Raw genomic sequence first — 25605 nt, forward strand, 5'->3', positions numbered from 1 at the left:
ACCCCTTAACCTTCTCTTCTCCAGGCTAACCATCCCCCCCTCCCTCAGTCGTTCCCCAGCCATAGGACTCCATGGTTTCCAGAGCCTTCACCCTTTTAATCGCTCTCCTTTGGACACACTAGTCCAGTTTCTCAATGTCCCTTTTGAACTGTGGTGTTGAGATGCTTCCTCAGGGAACTACATTCGGCCCTCCCTCCACATTCGCGGCTTTGCCTTGCGGCTTCGGTTATTTGCGCTTTTGATTGATATGTCCTCTCTAGGAATCTCTAGGTCCTCCAGCGCAACTGTGCCAGAAGCTGACCATAGTGTTGTGATGGAGAACAGTTTTAATGCCACCATTAAACTCAAGCCCTGCGCAGACCAGCGCTTTGGCCTGACTGGGGGCGGAGTCAGGCTGTAGCGCCTACATGATGCATCCCTAGCTCCGCCCCCAGGGCGCCATGACGCCGCACGACGTCACTCCGACGCTGCTGCGTCCATACGATGATGCAGCCCCGAAGGAGCGCCATATAGCCACGATGCTGCAGCTGTGTCGCCCTTTCTGGGGCGCAGAAAGGACCTTGACAAATAGTAATGCAAAAACTGCCATTTAGAGTCACATGATATAGTGCATGTGGGTATCTACACTGTACATGATACAGGACATGTAGGAGTCGAAATGTAGGTTTACACCTAGAAGATGTAGAAATCTAAATCTAGAATTTATGCTGGCTATTTGCCGTAATAAATGAAAGGAATTTATTGCATTGAGATGTATGTACGGCAGATGTAGAAATCTATGATATAGTATATGTAGAAATGTACATTTAGATTTATATATAGCAGATGTAGAAATCGACACACACACATATATAGACATCTATATTTGCATAGAGCATATGTAGAAATTGCAGTTTAGATTCACATATAGTACATGAAGATACCTGCATTTAGATTTACATATAGTATATGTACGTCTAATAAATATTTAGATTTACGTATAGCACATCATGTAGAGATGTATGTAGATATATATATGTAGATTTACATATATAGCAGACATAGAAATCTACATTGACCTATAATAACCCATGGAGGAGAGCTCTGCCTTTAGTTTTGCACAGAGCGCATGTAGAGATGTAGATTTACTTAGAGCATCTGTAGAAGCCTGCCTTTAGATTTACATGATGATTGTAGCCCAAGGAGCAATGAACATTTGTTTATTTATTTACTTGTTTATTTATTTAGAGTGTTCAGCCACAAAGGCTCTCAGAGCAGCTTACAATTATTATTATTAGTATTATTTTTAATTAGACATTTAATACATTTGGGGGGAAATCTGGCCAAGGAAACCCTATGGAAAGGGTCTCTAGTCTCATTCCACTTAAAGGAGGGGAGGGACTTCAACTCCCAGGATCCCTCGGGGCCGGGAACGCCCTCCTCAGCCCCGGCCACGCCCCCTTTCCCCAGAGCGCGAATGCGTCAGGCCGCGTCACGTGACGTACTCGGCCGGAAGCGGCGCTTCTGTCCTTCCTTCCTTCCTTCCCCTCCTCCGCTTCTGAGGGAGACTTCCGCTGGAGGCGGCTGTTCCGTCTGAGGCAGCGGCGGCGCTTGGCTCTCTCTCCGCGGGATGTAGCTGCCAGGGACGCTCCGGTAGGTGCCCGAGCCGCTCCCCGAGGCCTCCGGGGCCCACTCCGCGGGCCTCTTTCCCCCTTAGGCCGCAAAAGGGCCGGCGAGGGGTGGATCCGCACTGCGGGGATAACGCGGTTTGTCCCCGCTTTAAGGTCCGCAGCCCCGCCCCGCCGCTCGCTGGGAGTTGTAGTTTTCTAGCGCAAGCTTTTAAAGCCGCCCTCAGACGGAGAGGCATTGGGCGCCTCCGCGCTTCAAGGAGGCGCCCCATCCACACTGCAGGAATAATAGCCCGGTTTGAGAGCGCTTTAAGCTGCCCTGACTCAGCGGCAGGGGACCCTGGGAGTTGTAGTTTATTGGGGCCCCAGCGCTGCGCCAGGGCAGTTCCCTGGTGGCTGTCTCTGATGCTCGATGCTTTGAGCTTGCTCCCTTTTGCTCCGTTCTGCCTGATCGCCTTCTGGTCCGTTCTTTGACCTTCTCTTCTTAGCCTTAGATTGCTCTCCGTCTGCTTCGGTCTGGTTGGCTTTTGGTAGAGCGCTGCGTACATCTGCAGCGCTTCCTAAAGGAAGCTTGATGATGATGAAGTGGTCTCTAACTGGGTTATTCCTGCAGTGTTTTGGTGCTATGCGGACCAGGCATGGGAGCCAAAGTGCAGCTCTCCAGCTCCTGTTAGGCTTCCCTTGCCCTCCTCCCTCAGCGCTGGCTGGCTCTCTTGGGAGGATGGATCCAAAGGACGGAAGAGACGCCAAGGGGCCCTTCTTCCCTTCAGGAACCCACCCTCAAAGCCATGCAGCCTCTGCTTAGAAACCTCCGAAGGAGGAGGCTCCGGTTCTACTCTCAGGAGATGCCTCCAAAGGTTTAAGCGGAATCTCTTTTCCCGGAGTTTGAAGCCATTGCGTCCTGTTCTCTGGAGCAGCAGAAAACAAGCTTGCTCCATCTTCAGTATGACAAACTAGGTCAAGAGGAGGAAATTCCAGCCTGCCTTTTGTTCCCATCATCCATCAGGTTTGGCTGGTTTCTGGCTGAGGAGGTTAAGGGAGCTGCAGTCCAAGAGGGAGCCATTATAACGTGAAGTCGAAGGCCTTCATGGCCGGCATCCATAGTCTTGTCTGGGTTTTTCAGGCTCTGTGGCCACGTTCTAGAAGAGTTATTCCTGATGTTTCGCCAGCATCTGTGGCATCTGGCATCTCCAGGGAATGCTGGCATGGAAGACAGCTGGGCACACAGACACACATGCACACACACAGACGCTGTGGTCCTGGGCTGGGAGGAGTGATCTCCTTGTTAACCTGTGTGTTGTTCTGTTGTTGAATGGCAAGGCCTCTGGGCGGGAGGCTATGCAAAGAGGAATTGCCTCTGCTTCATTAGAGAGCCATTGTTTGCTGGGGAAACCCCTGACTCTGGGAGGCTTTCATTTGCATTTGCTGAGCCTTGATTTTGCTTTTTTCAGGACTGGTAGCCAAACTTTGCTAACTGTAAGGGTTTCAACCCAGGGTCACACTGTGTGTGTTGTGTGTGTGTGTGTCCAACCCACTTCCATGCCAGCTGAGAGTCGCAGTCAAAGAGGGGCAAACTGTGGGGTGACAGATAGTGTTGGACTCCAGTTCCCATTGTGCCTCTGCATTGGCTTGGGCTGGGGGAAGTTACAGTCCAAGAGCATTGGGGGGGGGGGGGCTGCAAGTTGGCCACCTCTGGTATGAATTACAGTGGACCTTTGTTCTCCGTTGGGGTTTGGTCCCAAGATCCCCCGTGAATAACAAAATCCATGGATGCTCAAGTCCCATTAAATATAATGACATAGAAAAATGGTGTCCCTTATAAAAAATGGAAAATCAAGGTTTGATATTTGAAATTTATACTGTTTTGGAACATTTTCAAACTGTGGAGCTTGAGTCTGTGGATAAGAAATGCGTATATAAGAAGGGCCGACTGTACCATAATTGCTGATGTGGGGCAGTTTGGCGTCCTGTAAGCTTGTCTCCTAAGGTTGCCCAACGGTGGCCACTCACTGGAGAAATGTGCCAGCTTAAAGTACTTGCCTTAGAGGATGGCAATGGTAAACTCCCTCTGAAGAAACTTGCCAAGAAAACCCCATAATAGGGTCATATGACTTGAAGGCACACAACAACAACAACAACAACAAAGCAGTAGGCCTTCTGATTCCATGAAATAAGTTCTGCAAATGGCCCTGCAACTCACTTCCTCCTAGCTTGCCAGGTTTTCATCATTTGCAGAGTGGATGTCTTGCCTTTGAATATTTGGTTTAGTTTGAGTATTCAGCCTGAGTATTTCTTGGCTTCCACCTTCCAAGCACAAAAGGAAGCTCTGCTTGTCAGCTCTTGAGATGGATATTTGTGTCCTGTTCTGTATTCTGCTTTTTCAAGAACCTCAGAGCAATAGGAGGTACATATTTGTGTTTTGCACAGCGTCACCGACCCGCACTTCATTTTGCAGAAAGTCTTCTTCCACTTGGATGAGGCAATGGGAACATACAACATACAACACGGGGCAGGGCTAGTGTGTTTCTCTTTTTGCTTAGTTCCTAAACACACTGCAAAAATAATCCAGTTTGAGACTGCTTTAACTGCCCTGGCTCAGTGCTAGGGAATTCTGGGAATTGTAGTTTATTGTGGCACCAGAGCTGTCTGACAGAGAAGGCTAAATGTCTCACAAAACTACAGTTCCCAGAATTCCCTAGCGTTGAGCCAGGGCAGTTAAAGTGGTCTCAAACTGGATTGTTTCTGCAGTGTGTTTTGGAATCAGATGAATAACACCTGAAAAGGGCTCTAAGTTTGCCTGAATATGTCACAGATTGAGAGGTCTACAGAGGTTTTTGGGACCATGTTTTGATAGCCTTGCTTCTGTCCTTTGTGAGGCTCCTAGCCTTCCTATCCAGAGGCTTCTGTCTCTATGCTGGTGCTACAGAAAGACAGGTGTCTCAATCCTGAACATGAAAGTAAGCCTTATGTTTGTTTTAGCTCTGTTTTGAGAGCCAAAGCAAACTTCTTTGTCTCCTCTCTGGCCCCAAGTTGGAGGGGGTAGCATAGTAGGCTCAGCTTTGCACCTGCTGGAATGGCTAAAGATGCAGCTGCCGGTCAGTGAAATCCAAAGCCCCGTCCCTGCCCCTTACCAGCGCCACTTAGACGAAAATGGAGCATGATAGACCCTGCAAGTTTAGAGGAAAAGGCCAGGAAGAACCAGAGCCAGATTGAAATGCAACACAAAACTTCAGTTAAAAACACATAACATCCATTTAAAAGAATATGAGGCTTGTACGTATTAAAATGATACCTCCATAGTTTAAAATTCATGATTTAAATCCATAATTTAAAAATAATCTGGCTAGGCCTGCATGAAGAGGCTGGCCTTTAATTCTGTTTTAAATTCAGACAGCATCTTCAGCTGTCCAATCTCGTCCGACGGGTCATTCCACAGTCTAGGGGCAGCTGAAGAAAACGTCCGCTGGGTGACAGTTTCCAGTCTAGTCCTGGCCAGTTGAAGCAAATGTCCCCTAGAAGACTTGAGCGTATGTGGCGGATTATACAGGAAGAGGCAATCCCATAGGTCACCCAGACCCAAATCATACAGGGCATTAAAGGTAATAACCAAGACTTTGTACCTTGCCCAGAAACTAATTGGGAGCAAGTGGAGTGATTTTAATATTAGTGTAATATGATCATTCTTAGGTGGCAGGAAGTTGGATTTGATGGCCCTTGTGGTGTCTTCCAACTCTATGGTTCTGTGTATCAGTAAGCAATCTGGCTGCCATGTTTTGTACTAGCTGAAGTTTCCAAACTGGGTACAAAGTTAGGCCAATGTACAACACATTGCAAAAGTCCACCCTTGAGGTTATCAGTGCATGCACTACCATCTTTAGGTCTTCCAGCTTTCGAAAGAGGAACAGCTGGTGGAACAGCCAAAGCTGGTAGTCTCCACATCTATCTGGGCTGTCATTTGGAGTGGCAGATCCAGAAGCAGCACTCCCAAGCAGTGAATACATTCTTTCAGGGGCAGTGTGACTCCATCCAGGACTAGTTGACACACCTCCAAACCCAGGTTAGGACCCTTGACAGAAAGCATCTCCGTTTTATCTGGATTCATGATCAGTTTGCTTTTCCCATCCAGCCCATTATCTCCTCCAAGCATTTATTCTGAGGAGACACACTATCTTTAGCTGAAGCCATTTTTGAAGGCGTGGAGAAATATATTTTTGTGTCACCAGCATAGTGGTAGCACCCTGCCTCATGTCTCTGGGATGATCTCTCTCAGCAGTTCCATGTAGATTTTGAACATCATTGGGGATAGAATGGCATCTTGTGGTATGCCATATAGTTGCTCTCTTTTGAGGGGCAGGTGTATCCAAGCGCCACCATCTGGAATTTACCTGAGGAATAGGACTGGAATCACTGGAGCATAGTGTCTCTGATTCCCAAATTTCCCAAGCGTTCCAGAAGGATACCATAGTTGTTGGTATTAAATACTCTGAGAATTCCCAAGGTGTCTGTCAGTGTTGAGGAAAACTGTTAATGCGACTATAGTGGTCTCTGAAGCTGATCTAAAATGGGTCTAGGTAGCTTGTATTATTCAGATCCCTTGGATTTTGGAAGCAACTGGCCCCTCCATCCCTTTGCCCAGAAAAGGGAGTTTGGATACTGGTATGTTGTTCTTTAAGTCCATATGGTCTAAGAAGGGCTTTTAAAGATGTGGTGTACCACCGCTTCTTCTAAACAAAATGGAAAACTTCCCTCCCTGAGAGATACATTAATAATACATTGCAGCTGAGATCTACCAGTAACTGCTGGTCTCCTCCCTGGAAGACCAGCCAAAAAGGACAAGGATCAAGAGGACAAGTTGGCTTTCTTACTTGACCCTAGAAGCTTGTTCACAGCTGTGGTGCTCACCAACTGAAACTGATCCAGGGTAACTCTACTCATGGAATTGCAGATATCCCATTGTCAATGTTGCAATAACGATGGCATCTACATCGGCTCTTATCTGAGAGATTTCATCTGTGAAATGATCATTAAAAGCATCCATAGTGAACTGCTGAGCGCTCTAGTATTGGATTAAGGTGGGGAGAGTGCCTGAGTTAGACCCCTCACTCCCCTAAATTATTCATCTGGATTCAGATTTGCAGCTGCAATACATGCAGGTAAGAAGGCTTTCTTTGCTGCACATATTGCCATTATAGGAACAAAGGTGTTCTCTCTCGCTTATCTTGCCCTTTCGAAAGTGTTCTGGGGAGCTCTGGCCTGAGGAAATTGGTAATGAAGAGTAAAACTTCCTAGAAATGCAACTTGCCTTCATTTTCCTGTGCAATGCCCAGTTCCCTTCTCTTTGAGGTTTCTACAGTGCAATCTCTGCTCATGCAGTGAAAACCAACAGAGCTGGCTATTCTCAGTGTGAAACAGGGATGCCCTACTATGTCAGTATGTTTGTTTGGTTGTTTGTTTGTTTGTTTTGCAAAGAGTTGTTGTGAGTTCGAAAACCACTGCTGAGGATTCCAGGCCACGCTTCCCCTGTCCTGTCAATGTGGAGTGAGTACTAATGAGAGCTGTTAGGCCTTGTGCCAGCAGAGTTTCCCTTGAAATTCAGCCTGGGCTCTATAGCAATTGTGCGCCGGAGGTGGAAATTAATAAAGATGAGCACGCTGTCTTTGGGGCACTGCCAAATATTTTGTGGGATGGAGCTCAGTTTAAAACAAATCTGTGCCAGTGTGATAAGAGTGCTCTTGATCCCATTGCATTAGCTCACTAGTTCTTTGGGTTCATACACACTTGAGACACAAGTTGTTTACTCATCCCTTTTTTAGGGGGCTGGGGGATTATATCTAAAGCTAACAATACTCTTGAAGCAAAAGGTGAGCTGCAAATGAGAAAAATCAAAATAGGATCATTTTTGCAGGTTACTTAAATGTTTTGTGAGATAATTATTTGGGCCCCAGAGAAATATTAAGAGGGATATTAGAGTGTCCTGCAACAGAGCAGCACTTAAACACAACTGGGGAAATCTCTAGCAAGCTTTTCCTGTACCTTGAGAACAAAACGTGTTTCCTTCTAATCCTTGGAAATTCTGCTCCTAGGCTTTGCAGAGCTGGAATGGCAAGCTGGCTGGTGCTGTGAGCCAGTGGGCGGCAAGGTGCCTCTTTCCCAGCAACTCAAAGGTACTAAGTCTTCTCCCTGCCAGCCGTACATTTCTCATTTTTGTCTCTATACAACTTGTGGTCTCCTCAGCCATATGAAAACTTTGCCCCCTCAGACTAGTGAAGTTATGTGTCTTTGAAGCTGAGCAGTTCAGTAAACAGTTGGCACAGCTTGGATTATAAATCAGACCTTTTGACTTCTGGTTCCTTCTAGTGTTTCTTTGAAATCAGCATAATCGTCTCCTGAAGGTAGAGTGCATTTCATCTGTGGAGGGTTTGCCTGCCTATCTGAATTGCCAAATGGATAAATTTGCACAATTTGAAATCTCAGTATTGTCATCTTGTGATTTCACCAAAGACCCCAGCAGTAGTTAGCAACGGCTTATCAGTACCTTCTGGTTTAGGAGCTTCAGCAGTTAGAATAAAAGCGGAAGCAGTGGTTACATCACTGCCCTGGCCCCATTAGTCCCCTCTTCTACCAGGAAGAGCCGGAGAGTTGCACAGTACCAAGCTGCACAGCTGAGATGCTCCCCTGCTCCTTAGAGACAAACCATCTGGTAGAGCTGCCTCCTAGAGATTGGGTGTGTGTATATGTGTATACAATTATTGCATATTAAATTCAACCTATGATCTGATCCCTTGGAGGTCTCATGTCAGAGGTAGAGTATAAATATATCTAAATCCTCTTTTGAAATGCAACAGAATTTAATCTCAGCAATTCTGTTATGCTGCTTGTGCCAGTGAACTTTCCATTTGCATTTTGGGAGAGGAGAGTGTTTGACATCAGCAGTATTTCCCTACACACACACACACACAACTGCAGCTCCCTAACATGACATGCCATGGTGCAAAATCCCCACAGTAGCTTTTGGGGAAAACCTGGTAGTCTGCCTTTGGTGGGATTAAGCAACTCCATCCTTCCATGCACAGATTCTAAGAGACGCTTTTGATCCACATCCTTATTTCTGTGGCTTTCTGTCTGACCAGCTGGCATCTGCTGCCTTCTCTTTTCCCCCCTCAGAATACAGAACACTCATCTTTCCTCTCCTGCTCCACCTTCCATGAGTCATATCTTGAATAGCCTTAAATTAAGAATAAAATACAGTCTTATTGTTCAGACTTTGCAAGGGTTTATTTTGATTTCCTTATACCCTGTTTGAGAATGGTTTTGAACCTGTAGCTCTCTGAAATCTTTTTTGCAATACACTCTGTATTTGCAGACAATGTTAATCTAACAGAGCTGCTCTTGTAGTTTTGGCATGATTCCTTCCTTTGTAAGGCCCACCTTGGGGCACCTTAATATTCTGTTTCTATATGATTTAATCATTTGGGAAGGCAAATTAGTTTGTTTGCTACTCTGTGATAATTTCCCTAATTTTTAGTTTAAAAAAAAGGCCTCATTGATTAAACAATGTTTTGATCTAGTTGTTTAAAGTGTCCCATTAAAAACATTTTGTTGGAAAATGCTTAACTCTTTGCAAAGACTGTAGGTGTCTGGTGTCATATTAGAAGGAGTGTTCCTTCTTCTCTCATAGGGAATACATCATTCAAGATGGGGGCTGCAGTGGCATGTGCACACTTAACCCAGAAAAACAACAACAAAGTTTTGTGACATCTTAAAACCTCACAAATAGATTACACCATAAACCTTTATGAACACAGATTTTATGCCCAATATTTATGGAATCCTGGGAGTTGTAGTTTGTTGTGGCAGAGCCCTCTGACAGAGATGGTTAAATATCTCACAAAGCTTTGAATCCCAGAATTCTGTAGCATTGAGCCATGGCAGCTGAAGCAGTGCAGATGCAGTCTGCAAAGAGAAAGCTAAGACCAGATACTATTAAGCGAGGCTCTTGATAATAGATTCTGTGCCAACATCCAATGTGTTGTTCTATTGGTTGCCAAAAGCATTCCAATCAGCTCTTTATGAGATACTTGTTTATTTTCTCACCCCCAAATTGGAAGCAATAAAAGTTTTTCCTGAGGCACACTGCTGTGGTTTATCATGCATGAGATAAAATCTATTACTTAATTCCAGAACTCCTTTGCTTCTGTGCTTTCTAGCCGCTTACATTTCAAGGTGCCATTTTCTCTGCAACTTTGTCAACATTTTGGACTTACATTTTTTGTCCATCTGTGCAATACAGCAATGCCAATGGTGCATTGCTTTAAAAAAAGATTGTTGAGGCAGAAATTGATTTCAATGGGGTTGAGTTCCATAAATAGAACTTAGAGGCCCCAGATAATTCCGTTTCTAAATCATGATCCCATACTTGGTGTTATCTCTGAACAAGGCCTTGTATAGGGCTTTAAAAACAACACGTTGACTTGTTTGTTGGCAGACAGATGAATAGTCAGTGAAGCTGCTGTAACAAGACAATTCAATGCAGAAATGCAAAAAGTATAACCAATTAGCACAGCAGTTATTTGCAAAACAATTGTTGGGTAATGTTTCAGTCATCATTGCATTGATAACCTGATTGAGGCAAAGCCTTGATGATTTTCTTTTCTTCTGAGCTAGTCTTACTGCTGTGCACATTTAACCTACTGAAATGCCTACAGTTAATCAGCTGAGGTTTCATTATGTCTGATAGGTTGCTATGCTTGCCTGGAAAGAAAAACCAGTGTGTGTGTTGAGAAAGATATAGTCCTGCAAAATAACATGTTCTTTTTCCTAGCAAGCCGGTAAGCGTGCTGGTGGAGTCTGCCTTTCGTCTGCATTCACAAAAGAGAGGTTCTGAGGTCTGTGCTGCCAAATGTCGTCCCGTAAAGCCTCAGTCACCAGCCAAGCAAATGGACCTTCAAGTAATGTCAGAGAGAGGGAAGATGTGGAGCTGGCTGAACTTGGTCCTCTCTTGGAGGAGAAAGGAGAACAGCCGACGACCAGTTCAGCCATTGTAAGCATTTTCCTACCAGCATGGTTGTTGAGACCTGTTAACGTAAAGACTTGTGCATTAAAAAGCTAAGTCACGGTAATACCTTTTGAAGTCATAAAGGCTTGGATTACCTTCGAAGGGTAATGTGCATTCATCCCTACAAAAACAGCAGGGTCTGAACAAGGCCTGCTTGTTGCAAGAAGATGCATCTGAATATGGATGTAGGGAAAAAATACTTCCCAAACTCATTCTAACTAAATTCCCCAATGTTTAGTCTAGGTGTTGAAGTTTCTTGCTGTGTCCTTGCAAAGAAACCAGAAATATAATGCAAAATCCTATTAACAGCTTTGTGGCAGTAATCTTGCCTTGGAGAATGGGGCCTGGTACAATCTTGTAGGTCTGACCCCTGTTTAGTAGTGCTGACATTCTCTATAGCGTGGGGTATCATATCTCAGGAAAGTTTTATTATTTTAAAATTCTTCTTAAAAATAATTTTGAACATAGACTGTAAATGATTACATTTATATTCTCCAGTATACATTGGTATACATTTTTTAATTTTCCATAAAAAGAGATAAAGGAATCCAGTAGCTCCTTTGAGACAAAATGAGAAGGAGAAATTTCTAGCAAGAGCATTCATGGGCTGAGTCTGCTTCATCAGTTGTAGTTTCATCAAATGCAGAAAAATTAACTTTTTCCTTTCTGCCTTGGCAGGCTGCTAGCTTTTCCTGGGTTCCAGGCAAGGAGTGGATTCTTTTATGTCTTTTAATGCTAAAAGATACTTATAAGGCTTTATTTTTAGTTTTCCAAACAGCCTTGGATGATCAGTCTAGAAATGACTGATCCTAAGATGCCCTGTGAATTTAAATGAATATATATTTAAACCTAATCAAAGTCCATTAACACAGCAATATTGTTTTTGGACTCTGAACAATGGAGCTATGTATTGTAAAACCCAGTGACATTTTCTAGCAATTAAATATACTGATTTCAAAAATGCTTTTCAAGCAGTGCTATGATAGTCTTCAGATAATCTTTGTAATACTACCAGTTTGTTCTGGGTGCCCAGAATTGTCCTTGAAGTAATGCCACTTGGAATATGTTTTTCTCCTAGTTGTATCACTCCTCCTTGCAACTGAAGATCACTCTTCCTTTCTCATCATACTGAAAATGTTGCAGGACAGAGTTTTGAGGGTGGTGAGCAACCATTCTGTGCTGAAGCCACTGTTGTGGGAAACGAACAGTGCAAAGAAGAATCCGTTTTTTCTTTTCTGCTTTGGCTGACAGTTTTACTTGGGCTCCAGCCAGGAAGAGAAACGGAGTTGCCAATTTTGGTTGCCCTCTTAGTTGTAAGAAGCAAAAGCCTTTGCTTTAATCCCTTTTCTGCATTCAAGTAAATCTGGGGATTACTTCTCTGGTAGAGTTCAACTGCTATGCTGCCTGCAGAGGCTCTCCCTGAGGGAGTTCCCCAGAGTCGTGTGATGGTGGCGTTTTCTCCTGGTGCGTCTGTTTCCTTTAGCCTGTTTGCCAGGCACTCTGTGCCCTGCTTCCAGCTCTTTCTTGCATCTCTGTGCAAAGCTAGCCAACTGAAGCAAATTCCTGGAACTGTTCTCTGCCCTCTGCATGAGGCATCTGGAGCTTAAACATGGAAGGGCGGGGTGTATCTCTGTCACCAGCATCTGCTCTTCACCTCGCTTCCATGAGTCTGATGCTCCAGCTTCAAGGATGTATTTAATGTTCAGGTATCAGTACACCATGCATTTGCAACCACTTCTCCCGATGTTCCTGCACTTCCCTTGTGTCCTCCTTACTGAAGACATCTTTCTTTCTAGGCTCCAGACCAGCCATGCCCAGCCCCTCAGGAGGAAGAGGAAGAGGAAGTGCGAGTGCTGACCCTCCCTCTGCAGGCTCATCACGCAATGGAGAAAATGGAAGAGTTTGTCTATAAGGTAAACTGCCTTTGCAGGTTAAACTACTGTTGGTACTATGGGGCTTTTGTTCTTTCATATTTAGAAGCTAGAAGGGTTTCTGGGCACACTGTGAGGGAAACACCTTCTCTTCTTTCCTTTCAAGTAGCATGTAGAATCACTTGAGTTTGGACATGTCATCAGATCTAGAGCATGAGCCAATCAAGTAGTTCTTCAGAAATAAAATAGCAGTTTCATGTTGGGAGTTGACAGAAGAAGGCCAGCGCTCTGGCCAGCGCTCTTGCAACTTTTAAAGAGATGGGGAAGCTTCTGGATTTGAAAGAGGAAGTTCCCTGATTTTCTTTGCACATCCATCCAATTTGATAGGGCCAGATGTGTCTGAGATTTCAGATTTCACTTCTTCCTACTTATTAGAAGAGAGTGTAAGAGGAGTTAAAGCATCCGCTGCTATGTCATGATCCCCGCCCAAGATGCTGACCACTTCTTACAGGATGTGATGGTCACTAAGGCACAGACTGTGGCAAGGTGTCAGGTTGTGGAAGAATCTGTACCAAGGAGCATCACAGACGATTGTGGCTCAGCTTTTGCTGGAACATGGGCTGTCTGAGATGTAGAACCATCCAGTGTCACAGCTTGGGCTAATTAATGCTGTCTAAGTGTTATCTGTACTGGGTGAGAAAGAGCTTGGCTTTGTTGTTGGAAACTTCAGTTTTGTGAAGCCACTTTAGCCTTGGAAGGATAGTTCATTCTCCCAGTTCCCAAGAGCTATCAGACCATAGCCACCTGCCTGTTTTGGTGTATTGCAGGTGTGGGAAGGACGCTGGAGGGTCATCCCCTACGACGTTCTCCCTGACTGGCTGAAAGATAATGATTACCTGCTTCACGGACATCGCCCTCCCATGCCGTCATTCAGAGCCTGCTTCAAGAGTATCTTCCGTATACACACAGAGACAGGAAACATCTGGACGCACTTACTAGGTAAGTCAGCCTCTGGTTTCTGCACGAATCAGAAGAGTTTTTATTTTCACCAATGAATTTTTCTTTCCCTCAGAATACCAGAATTGGCCACAGTTAGAGGCAAGTTGAGAGTCAGAGTGGTGTAGTGGTTTGAGTATTGGACTACGACACTGGAGACCAGGGTCTGAATCCCGATTCATCCACGGAAACCCACAGGGTGGCCTTGGACATGTTACATTCTCTCAGCCTCAGAACAGGGCAAAGACAAACCTCCTCTGGAGAAATCATGCCAGGAAAATTCCATGATAGGTTCACCTTAGGGTTACCATAAGTCAGAAATGACTTGAAGGCACACAACAACAACAACAACAACAACAACAAAGAAGTGAGTTAGGAAGTGGATGTGGAAACTGCAAGAGGCTGGAGATCTCACCCACTTTGAAAGTTAATGGGTAACTCTATTAAAAATGAGTTGGCTTATGTTCAGAATTTGTTCCCAGATCAAATGGCTGAGAATACATGGTGCGCCACTCTTTGCCCACTTTTGCCTGTGAGCCATGTTGTCAGTGTGGAGGGGAGCTGTTAAATAAAATAATCAGGTTTTCCCCTATGTTAGTATTATTTTATCCGAGTTCATTGCTTTCAGTGAGCTGTCCTGGAATTCTAAAAACACATTTTTAGAAAACATAAAAATGTTTTTTGTCTTGTCTTGGTGCAGAGAACTGACATCTTTGTGTACCTCAAAACTTTATTTTGAAGATGCGTAAATACAAACTGGGTGAACCTTGTGTTTTTCAGTGGTGGTTTAATGCTTTAAAATGGCTGCTTGAGATAATCTTTTGGTCCCCACCACTTGCTTTTTCAGAACATCCTTTTGATGGATTGTGAAAGTATTATTGATGGGTTCTTAATATTTTACTTCCTTCCCCTCAGTATTGATGTAGCTTTATTTCAGAAACCTTATACTATTTTGACTGAAGTACTGTCACGTTGACGTCGAAGAATCAATAAAATAAAACAAATGTTGTCTTGTGTGAGTTATAGGGCCCCGTGACTTCACAGCTTCAGCTGTGTTGCCTTGTGCATACATTAATGACAACATGAAATAGCTACAGTTTAATCTCCTTAAGTGTGCCAGCTCTTCTTTGCAAAATCTACTAAGAAGATTATTTGGATCCTTTTCAGTTTTGGTTCAGTTTTGGGCTGAAACAGACTTGGTCCCCTTAGTGGATGATTTGGCTAAAAGCTAAATGGAGGAGCTCTTATTGAATTAACAAGATCCTGACTACAGAACTTCCTCCCGGGAGTCTTATTTGATCCCTATTATTTTGACAGGCAGAAATACTGTTAAGATTTGAAGAGCTTGTATTCTGGATTGAGTTTCTCCCACTCCTTTGTTGGCTTTGTTTTTGAAGTACTCCCATCTGCTCTGTTCTCTCAGCTTTTTTCCTCCTAGATTTTTATTGTATTGGTTACTAAGGTTGTACACTTTGTCAAGGTCGACAGGTGGAGCATAAATATTTTACTTAGGGGACTGGCTAGACTTCTGTGACCTGTCTCTGGCATTGTGGGAGCTGTAATCCAACACAGCCAGAGGGCAGCAGTTGTGGAAAAGTGTGCTATCCCATTCCCACCTAGCTGGCCAGAAAATGGAACTGCATAGGGCCTTCTGTGGCCTAAAGAATTAAGCTAGTATCAGTGTTACCTGACCTGGCCTCCACTGTAGAGGAGTAAGTCATATCATTGCACTTCAGACTTCAAACTGACTTGGGACCATGCAAGGGTTCAGAGCTAAGACCAGCACTGCTTATGGGTAGTTTTCATGCCTGTTCTGGTCGTTCTGCAGCTGATGAAGTGATACATATCAGATTGGTTATTTTATTTTAAAAGTTCTCTCCCATCCAATACCAAGAGATCTCAGGGTGGCAGACTAGTAAAATCAACACAAATAGGATAAATTAATAGAATAAAAATTAGCTAAAATATGTTAATAACAACAACAACATTTTTTCTTTCTTTCCTGACTCTCCTCAAGGCTTGAAGCAGGGTACAACATATTATAATACAAAACACAATTAAAAAACACATCAAACCAACAGTTAAAATAAAGTACTATAAAACCATTAAAATACACTCATATAATACATTTGTTACAATACACCAATTAAAAAGCCATGCTTTAAAATTGCCTGGATAGGCCTGCCGGAAGAGCTATGCCTCCAGTGCTGTTTTAAAAGCCGTTAGCATTTCCAGCTGTCATATCTCCTCCCTCAGGTCATTCCACAGTCTGGGGGCAGCAGATGAAAAAGTCCCCTGGGAAACCATTGCCCGTTTAGTCCTGGCCGATTGGCACAAACATTTCCCAGAGGACCTGAGTGTCCAGGGCAGGTTGTATGGGAGAAGGTGATCCTGTAGGTAACCTGGACCCATGTTCAACATAATTAACAAGTTAAAATAATTTTAAAAGCTTAAATGCTCCCTCAAGTAGAAAGGCCCCAAGCCCTTTGGAGGTTTAAATATCCAAAGATGTCTTATTCACAGCTTTAGTATCAAGAAAACTCCTTGCTAAGAAAAGAGATCTTGTCATACAGTAGGTTTAAAGCAAAATACAAGAGCACAGAGAGATTTCGTAGCTCATACCCTTGTAGAAAACCAGGAAGGCTGCTTTATACTGTGTCAGAGCATCCTTCCACCTAGCCCTGTACTGTGGGCACACATGTAGGCCCATCCTAACAATGTTGCAGTAGTCAAGACACAGCATGAGTAAGAGATGGATAACTGTTGCTGAGTCCCAGCAGATGGATCTCAGCCCCTGCAGTAGAGTCATCCCAGTGGCCAGCCAGGCAGTCCAGAAGGACACACAGAGCTGGTGATATCAAAAGCTGTCAAGACACACAGGAGAGCCCAGTGGGCTGTGCTTTCCCCATCCAGTCCCTCGTGTAAGCCCTCTCCTAAGGCATCAGAAGCAGTCTCAGCCCTGTATCTCAGCCAGAAGCCTGATTAAAATGGATTCAGATGGTGCCATCCCTGAAGCAATATTGCTGAATTAGTCCTCCTAAGGCAGGAGTGGGAAATATGTGCAATTTGAGATTGGGTCACTGGTGTATATTGTAGGATCGCCCATAGGGGATAAAGATCCTTTGCTCACGCGGCATCAGTCACCTTGGTGCTGTCTTACTCCTTGGTTTTTCTACCAAAGAATGTCCTTCAGGTTTGCTGAAGACCTAGGTCAGTGGTGCAGTGGTAAATTTTGATGTATGGGCTGTCCATCATAATAATTCCTATAGCAGCATCCCCAAAGAGAACCCCAAAACATAAGAGGCTGATTTGATCCCTATTTCTGAAAAGAGAAAAAAACCTTCCTAGCAGTTTTTATTTCCACAAGGAATAATTATTTTGTAAACTTAATGGGTTTTACCCACTCAAAACCGAGGATGCTTCTACACTGCAGAACTAATCTGGATTGATACCACAAGGCTATGGAATTTTGTAGTTTCTTGCAAAGCTCTGGTGCCAAAACAGACTACAGTTCCCAGAATTTCATGGCATTGAGCCATGGCAGTTAAAGTGGTGCCAAACTGGATTATTTCATCAGTGTGGATGCAACCTAAGCCGCTCCAAAATAATTTTGGATTATAACAAGGATAGCTTGTGGGTATTTATGGCTGAACTTTGCAGAGAGGGGCGTCAGGATGGCAGGTTAGATGATGTCAGAGTATCTGTTAATCAGAACGTCCTAAGATTTATATGTTAATCCCAAAAAGGAAAAATTAAAAGTAGATTTTGTAGTGTTACAAAAAGTTTTTGTTGGGTATTATGGATTAAGAACTGGAAAGTAATTATGGATTACTTCTTTGATATATGACAACAGCAGGAAGAACAGATTGTTAAGGTCACTGAGTCAGCCCAAATGGCCAAATTAACACGGGTTCTAAAAGATAAGCCAGTTGAAGACTTTTGGAAAGATCGGAAACCATTCATGGATTATTTGAACAATAAAAAAATCTAACAATGTAATGTGGTTATGGCTTTTAGTAATTTCAGTAAGATTACCATATTTAGTTGGATCTGTAATGATAGAATTACACGTGTGCACGCACACACACACACACAGTGCGCCTGTGCCACACGCAAATGCATTTTATGCGGCTTCCAGCTTACACGGAAGCCACACGGGGAGAACAACAATGACGCGTGCGCACTGTGCCGCCACATGCACACGCCCCATTATTTCCTATGTGGCTCGAGCATAGGCAGATTTTCCCTTACGCAGAGGGATCCGGAACAGATCCCCTGCATGAGGAGAGGCCCACTTTTCATGTTACAGTCAGGATGGGGAGTTTGAGTGCTATTGTGTATTAGTTATTTCCCTTTTTTAAATTTCTGTCTTTTCATTTTCCAAATGCATATTGCTTTGATTGTAAATTAGGTTGTTCATGTTAAAATTAATTTGATTTTTAAAAAAAGTCCTGGGACGATGGCCCTGTGGCTCTTCCAGTGACCCAGACAGAGTGGGTTGACCTTTCCAATGGGGAAGACTGAGAGACTGTCTTCCTTTCCAAGAGAGCTTCAGGCTGGCAGGCTTAGGAGCTTTGTTGCAAAATGTTCTCCATATTCTGAAATTTTAAAAAGTCCCATGAGGATGTGAATGTTTAAATGTCAGCCTCGAAGTCTGGTATGTCCAGATGTGGAAAGTGGTAAAAAAATTTCCAAGGACATACAAAAGACCTTGAGAGAACGGTACTTTGGGGTGGAGGCCTATGGGGTAAAGGGACAGAATTGTAAGAAATAACTAAGTTATTTCCAAAACACTTCCCTGAATCCATGTAAGCAAAGAGGATCTGGCCAGCGTGGCACACAGCATTCTGTCAGGTGAGAAGTCGATTTGTTCAGCCATTTAGAGTTGTTTGAAATACCAGTTCAGCAGATCAATAGAGGAACTGAGCAGTAGTTCTTGGTGTTGCAATTTCTCCTATGAGAGCCTTTTTTTACTCAAATAGACAGCTTAGCTTGTGGAATGAGTTGACTGAGAGCACCTACTTCTCCCCTACATTGGTGAATTCACTGTAGCGCCAAACCTTTGTGTTACTCAAATAATTTTCATTTGTACTTTTTGCTACCTATTGTGAAGTTGGAAGGACTGGCAGGGAAAGAGGGGCTCAAGATTAGGGGCCTATACTTCTTGAGGGGTTGAGTGACAGTGCCAGACTCCCTGACCTACAATAAATAGGCTGAGGTCCCTCTCTTCATTGGAGGGTTTGGACTGGAGTCCCAAAAGCTTATGTTAGAATAATAATAATAATAATAATAATAATAATAATAATAATAATACAGTGGAACCTCGGGATACGAAATACCCGGGTTACGAATTTTTCGGGACCCGAAAAAATCCAATTGGAAATTATTGATCCGGGTTACGAACGTTTTTTCGGGTCCCGAAAAAACTTTTGGTGCTTTTTGCCGCGATTTTACACCAAATCGTGGCTTTTCCCCATTAGCGGCTATGGGGATTCGGCTTGCGAAAGCCGTTCGGGTTACGAAAGCGGCCGCGGAACGGATTATTTTCGTAACCCGAGGCTCCACTGTAATAATAATCAGCATGAGAGGTGCTATTGGATTCCCTTACATCCTTTTAACACTTGAACAGGCTAACTCTCTCTTTGAATCCTGTTGTATTCTTGTTACAGGTTTTGTGTTATTTCTTTGCCTGGGGATCCTGACCATGCTTAGGCCGAATATGTACTTCATGGCCCCCCTGCAGGAAAAAGTGGTGTTTGGGATGTTTTTCCTAGGAGCGGTGCTGTGTCTCAGCTTTTCCTGGCTTTTCCATACAGTCTATTGTCATTCAGAAAAAGTCTCTCGGACATTTTCCAAGTAAGTTTTTGTTTGTATAAACCAAGTTTGACAAGGCACAAGTCTTGCTCCAAAGATCATTTTTCTCAGTTGATCTCTTGTTTCTTAGTATCACATAATAGAAAAGATTTGGCATGATACAGCTTTCTAACCCAGTGCTCATTGCTTCCATATCATGCTTGTCGGTACTCAGAAGTCCCCTAGGCCATGAAGCCATTCACAGGACATGATTAAACAGAACTCATTTTAACTATGAATTTCTGTATCTGGCAAATGTTTTCAGACTACAGTTTGGTGGTTTCCAACAACTTCATGTGTTGTGGCATTTTCCATTTTGTTCTCATTGAAATGCAGGTAGTGTTTTGGGCAATAGTGATTTTTAAAAAGGTTTATCTAGTTAATGAGAAGTAGCGTTTGACTAGGACTTCAGGAGACCAAGTTTCGAATCCCCATTCTGCCACAGAAGCCCACTGAGTGATATCAGGCAGTTTCAAAGGAAGGCACTGGTGGCAAACCTCTTCAGAATAAATCTTGTCAAGAAAATCCTTGGGGAAGCAACATGGTGTAGCATTCTGAGTCTTGGATAATTCTCCCAAGAACCCTGGGAGACCAGTTTTAATCCTCTTTCAGCAATGGAAACTCACTGGGTGATCTTGAGCCCATCACACTTACTCTCAGATGAATGCCATGGCAAACCTCTTTGTTATAAACCTTGTCAAGAAAACCCTAGGTCAGGGCCAACTGGAGGGCATGCAATTGTGTCTCTGCTTACGTGTTTTCAGATCACCTCTAGAGTTATAGTGCCCCCGTGAATTTTCAGAGTTTTCTTAGGCAAGAAATACCCAGAGGTGGTTTTGCCAGTTCCTTCCTCTGAAATAGATCCTACAGCATCTGGGATTCCTTGCAGTCAATAATTAAAAATAGTACTAGTAGAAAACTGTTTAAAAAGCATGTAACATTAACATTGTTATTTATTGCTATCTAGATGGCTTTGATTATAGTGACCTTTTGCGTGAGAAGCCTTCAAGAGGTCCAGTCGCTGGCAGGCCTGCTCAGGTCTTCCAAAGTCATTGGCAAGCCTTTTTGTGACAAATATTGCTGTGAAATGCTAGAATAGGGTAGCCTTAAGTGAATATGAATGCACATAACACACACAAACACTCCCAATGAATATGAGGCTGAAACGGGTACAAATGGGAAGCTTTCAAAGGTATTCTTGCCCTGTTCACACACCCCACCTCCATGCTTATGGTCTTTCAGCTCAAATATTTGCTGCAGTGTTATTGAAACTTTTTTTGCCTAGATGAGACTGAAGTGTGCTTTTAAGGGGAGAGAAAGCATTCTTTGAAAGGGAAATGGAAAGCTGGATTTAACACTATGCTGCCAATATGTCTGCTAATGAGCTCTAAGACAAATGTGAACCTGAATTTAACATATTATAACAGGTGTATAATCTTCTTTCCTGGCTTTGCATGTTTAAACACTTCCTTAAATGCAGCTGTTGTTACAGTCACCACTCTTCCTATAAAAAAAATCCCTTCCAAATGACCTGGCTTCTCATAAAAAGCATACACAAACACAACCACCAGTTCAGAATGTGTAATATGCCTCTCACTTTGGTCTGAGTGCTCTCTTTTTCTTCTTTTTCTGATGTATGCTTCTAGGTTGGATTATTCTGGAATAGCCCTGCTGATCATGGGAAGCTTCGTACCCTGGCTATATTATTCCTTCTACTGCTCTCCTCAGCCTCGACTTATCTACCTCTCCATTGTGTGTGTGCTGGGTATCTCAGCGATCATTGTTGCTCAGTGGGACCGTTTTGCAACCCCTAAGCACAGGCAAACAAGAGCAGGTAGGAGAGCTTTCTGAGGAATTAAAAAAGCATGACCTTCCTGACCAGGAGTTCACAATGTAAACAGAGGCTGCGATTCATTTGGTAAACATCTTCCAGACACTAAAGGCTTTAGCTTCTCTGGCAGAAGTGTTACTGTAAATGAGATGGCAGAAAGTGTATAACTTGAGATCTTCAAAGCAGGGCAAAGATGGGAAACTGTACAGAGACTGGGCGCTGCACTTCCCCCACAATCTCTTCTGATTGCCATTTTGAGAAATGCTGTAATGAAAAGAGAAGTATTTGGAGTGGGAGGATTGGGAGGTTTACATGTTTTCTCACACTTGAGGGAAGAAAATTGAGCTGATTTATTTTTAAATTTGAATATTGTGAGACTGGCAAGGCTTCAGGGGTTGCAAAAGGAGGATCTCGGCCACATGGATCCTATCAGTTGCACTTTCCCTTCCCCTGAAATGGGAGGGTAGAAGAGTTTATCGGTGTGCCCAACTAGGCCTGTTGGGAACTTGGAAACATAACCAAATTTTAAGTTGTTTGTGGCTTTTCAGAGTTGTGCATGGAGACTTAATCTTGTGCTTAATTATTCCTGGAAGGAAATAAGTCTGAAGTGTACTTTGATCCCTAAAACCACTTTGGTCTCCAAAGCCACCCAGGTGCTCATGATTTCAGATTCTTAGAAATCCTCAGATTTCAGCCTAAAAAGGCTATGCACAGCCAGGTTTAAGATACTAGATTTTTTTTTTTGGGGGGGGGGGGGAATAATCGTGATTTTAACAGGTTGGTTACTGAGTTATGGCCTCCTGGATCTCATGTTTCTCTTTAATGTTCCTGGAAGGGTTTCATAATGCCAACCCCACTTTTTGAAATGTATCATTTGAGATGCCCTGATTCCCTGTGATTGGGCGGGTTATAAATAAATCATCATCATCATGTTCCCTTCATCCGAAAACCTTGCCACTTCCAGGTGCTTGGCTTCGGAACACCAGCTGAGATCTCTCTGTTTCTTCTTTAGGGGTGTTTCTTGGACTGGGCCTGAGTGGAGTGGTGCCCACCATGCATTTCACCATAGCAGAAGGGTTCGTAAAAGCCACAACTGTCGGCCAGATGGGCTGGTTTTTCCTCATGGCTGTGATGTACATAACAGGAGCAGGACTGTATGCGGCCCGCATTCCTGAGCGCTTCTTTCCTGGCAAATTTGACATCTGGGTAAGTATGGGCTTTGAGGGAAGTACTGCCATCCTCTCTGGTTGCTGGAACCACTGGAAGGATGCCCAGTGAATCATGTTTGTTTGTGTTTGAGGCAGCATGGAGTATTAGGAACTGCCATGGCTTAACATTTAGGACTTACTCTGTTCAGAGATCATGTCACAAAGACAGCTTGGGAAAAGTTCCTGATTGGACAAAGGGTCCCAGAATTCCCCAGCCAGCATGACTGGTGTCATTAAAAAAAGTAATGTTTCCAAGCTTTGGTCAGAAGTTAGTTTTAGTAGGTACACTTGACTGGTTTAGTTTCCTGGTAAGACCTAAAGCAGATCCATCTGCCTTCTGCCATGTATCATAAAGACACAGCCAGGACTCCCAAAGAGCATGGCCCACACACCAACATATTATTATTTAGTAACAGTGGGCCTTTGTTAATCTGCTGGGGTTTGGTTCCAGCACCCCCGTGGATACCAAAATTTGTGAATGCTCAAGTCCCATGACATACAATGGGGTAGTAAAATGGTGTCCCTTATATAAAATTATAATAGTCTGGTCAGCTACAATCAGAAGAAATTCCTGCTTTTTAACATACCAAGGAATCTTGTAGTACCTTTGATGCTAACAGAGAAAAAGAAGGTTGTAGCGTATGCTTCCATAGATTTGGTACTTCATCATGGATGAAATGGACTACAGAACCTTATGCTACAAACGTTCTCTCAGGTAGTCTCAAAGGTAATGGAGGATTCCTTTGTATCTTAGAAAGCAGTAAGTTTCTTCTGATCGTAGCTCACCAAACCATTACAGTTTCCTTGCCTTTAATGCTCTTCTCCCATTTGCACAGTTCCAGTCGCACCAGATCTTCCATGTGCTTGTAGTGGCTGCCGCCTTCGTCCATTTCTATGGAGTCTCCAATTTGCAGGAATTCCGCTACGGACTTGAAGGAGGATGTACTGATGACTCACTTCTCTGAGGACCACAGAAGACTTTAGTACAAGCTTCCCAAGTGCTTTTAGAGTGACTTCTTTACTAAAATCAAGAGAAGACTCTTTAACGTGTTTTTTTTTTTAAAAAGAAAGAAAAGAAACTCAGTAAAGTTGGCAGCAGCCATTCTTGGCTTCTCTTCTCTCAGGAGAACTGGGCGAGTTTGGGGGGTGGGTGGGTGGATTGCCAGCGGTGTCCACTGAGCGGAAGTGCCTCTAGCTCCAAGCTCCTCTTTTGGCAAATGAGTTGACTTTTCAGGTATCACCTTGAGATTTAATGGACATGGGAGAAATTTGGGCATCTGGCAAAGCAAACAAACAAGGAAAGGGGCCGGTTTCCTGCTCTCTTTCTTGCTGCAAACCTCCCCTGTGCTTGAAGAGACTCTCTGCATGCGTGTGATCCATCAAAGAGCCCATTCCTCCTTTGTATCTATAGGAGATGGCATGAGGAGGCAGCTCAGAGAGAGGATGCACAGGGGCCATTTCACAGAAGTTTTTGTCTTTCTCGACAAAGTAATGTATAGCCTAGGAAATGAGAGTATTTAATATTTAATATTAAGCTTTAAAACAAAACAAAAAAGTTGCTATCCCTCCAGCATTTTGTTACTGGAGAGCTGTTCATGGTGTTGCAGGTGGGGGTGCTATTTAGAAGACTCTAGCGCTACTGTAGCTTTTATGTCAAGACAACTGAAAATAAAAAGGTCTGAAGGTGTTAAATTGCTGGGTAGATCAGGACTTCAGTTGAGACGTCTTCTGGTATCTTTCTCCTCTGGAATGATTCACTGAGCTTCAGCCGTGTGCAAAGCTCCCAGCAGTGCCTGCAGGCATGGCACATGATGAGTTTATTTTGGAGGGGTGCCGGTCATTGGTCTAGTGTCCTTGTTCTCCTTTCCACAGCTGGGGTTTCTGCAGCGGCCACTCTGCAGCATTACGTCACAAACTATGGTTGTTGCTCCTGAGTTGGTTGCATAGTTCCAAGCGTTGTGGCAAGATGTGTAAGAACCAGTCTGTTTCTGCTTGTTGCCGGCTTCTGATTGTGTTCTTATCAGGCTGGTTGTGGCAGAATAACACCCAGACAATCCAGTTCATCACTTAACTGGCCCTTGCTTTGCTTGTGAAGAATCCCAAAAGAGGATGATGCCTCTTGGGTTTATCCCCCCCCCCCCCCAAGAAAACATGGTGCTTAAGTCCTCCAGCCCTTCAGCAAGAATGTTCATCTGCTGTGGAATTAATTTCCTTTTGCTGCAGTTAAGGAGGAACAAACTTTATATTCCTTTCTCTTATGTAGATGTCCTTATTAATATATATTATGTCTGTCTGTCTGAGAGACCCTCTTTCTGGACCTTTAACTGCAAAGTTTTTTCGGTGACTGCTGCTGGCTGGAGGATTCTGGGAGTTGTTGTTCCAAAACGTAAAGTTTCCAAGCTCTGCTTCTTTCCTTTCCCACAGCTGTGATCTAGGCTCTTTTTCTTCCTCAAGTTCGTAGAAAACCAAATGCTGCCTGTAGTCTGTGATCATAAAAAAGAGACTTGTCTTGGCAGGGAAGGAAGGATGCTTGTTTACCTGAGTTCTGTTGGTATGGGCATCTTGGTTTGGTAGAACAGGCCAGCTTGCTCCATTTTTTACACCCATTTTTGTTGATTCTTGGTGCTGATGTGTGTCAGACTTCTCCCGTGACAATCGCTGGACGCCCTCAGGACAGTTCTGCCCCAGCTTGACATGCTCCAGATATGCTGGCCTGCAAGCCATCAGTTCTGGGAGTTGTAGGCTTGATCAGAAGCTAAACTGCAGGGAGGCAAAATGACAGCATTCCCCCTCATCCTACATAAGAATACTGCCTCTGAATTTTTCTTTCAGTCCCCAAGTTTCTAGCATTGCAGTAATTTAAGCATTTTGAAATACAGCTTAGTCCTTTAGGTGAAGGGACCATGAGGGCCTGGACATGGCAAACTGATGCAAAGGATGTGGAGTCAAAGGCTTTCATGGCCAGCACCCATAGTTTTTTGTAGGTTTGTGGCGAAACGTCAGGAAGAAAATCTTCCAGAACAGGGGTCGGCAACCTCCGGCCCACGGGCCGGATGCGGCCCGCGGAGGCCTGGCGGCCTGCCCCTGCCTCGCGTTGCCGCCGCCGGCCATCGCGGCGTTTCGCTGCGATGGGCACCGCCATTTTGGGCGGCAAAATGGCGGCGAAGTCTCGCGCGACCTCGCG

At 43.9% G+C, this 25605-nt stretch overlaps 1 protein-coding gene across 4 annotated transcripts; it reads left to right on the forward strand.

The window, feature by feature from the left end:
- The first annotated feature begins 1521 nt into the window (after window positions 1-1521).
- On the forward strand, window positions 1522-25454 carry LOC149310179 (adiponectin receptor protein 1). Of its 4 annotated transcripts, none has more exons than XM_089533852.1 (9): window positions 1522-1632; window positions 7691-7771; window positions 10429-10647; window positions 12459-12575; window positions 13361-13532; window positions 19199-19385; window positions 21029-21216; window positions 22226-22419; window positions 23258-25454. In XM_089533852.1, the coding sequence occupies exons 3-9, from the start codon at window positions 10507-10509 to the stop codon at window positions 23384-23386; spliced, it is 1128 nt and encodes a 375-aa protein (XP_089389978.1). In that variant the 5' UTR covers window positions 1522-1632; window positions 7691-7771; window positions 10429-10506; the 3' UTR covers window positions 23387-25454. The 4 variants fall into 4 exon arrangements, with proteins under 4 accessions (XP_089389978.1, XP_089389979.1, XP_089389980.1 ...); XM_089533853.1 differs by having other exon boundaries at window positions 10433-10647; XM_089533854.1 differs by lacking the exon at window positions 7691-7771.
- Window positions 25455-25605: the final 151 nt, after the last annotated feature.

The sequence above is a fragment of the Sceloporus occidentalis genome, unplaced genomic scaffold, assembly GCF_023333645.1.
Source record: "Sceloporus occidentalis isolate IW3139 unplaced genomic scaffold, rSceOcc1.0.p SCAF_7, whole genome shotgun sequence".
NCBI classification, from domain to species: Eukaryota; Metazoa; Chordata; class Lepidosauria; order Squamata; family Phrynosomatidae; genus Sceloporus; species Sceloporus occidentalis.

Coding starts and splice junctions, on each gene's coding strand:
- LOC149310179 (XM_089533852.1), top strand. CDS start 10,507: ATGTCGTCCCGTAAAGCCTCAGTCACCAGCCAAGCAAATGGACCTTCA. Junction 10,648..12,458: donor CGACGACCAGTTCAGCCATT/GTAAGCATTTTC, acceptor CTTTCTTTCTAG/GCTCCAGACCAGCCATGCCC. Junction 22,420..23,257: donor CTGGCAAATTTGACATCTGG/GTAAGTATGGGC, acceptor CCATTTGCACAG/TTCCAGTCGCACCAGATCTT.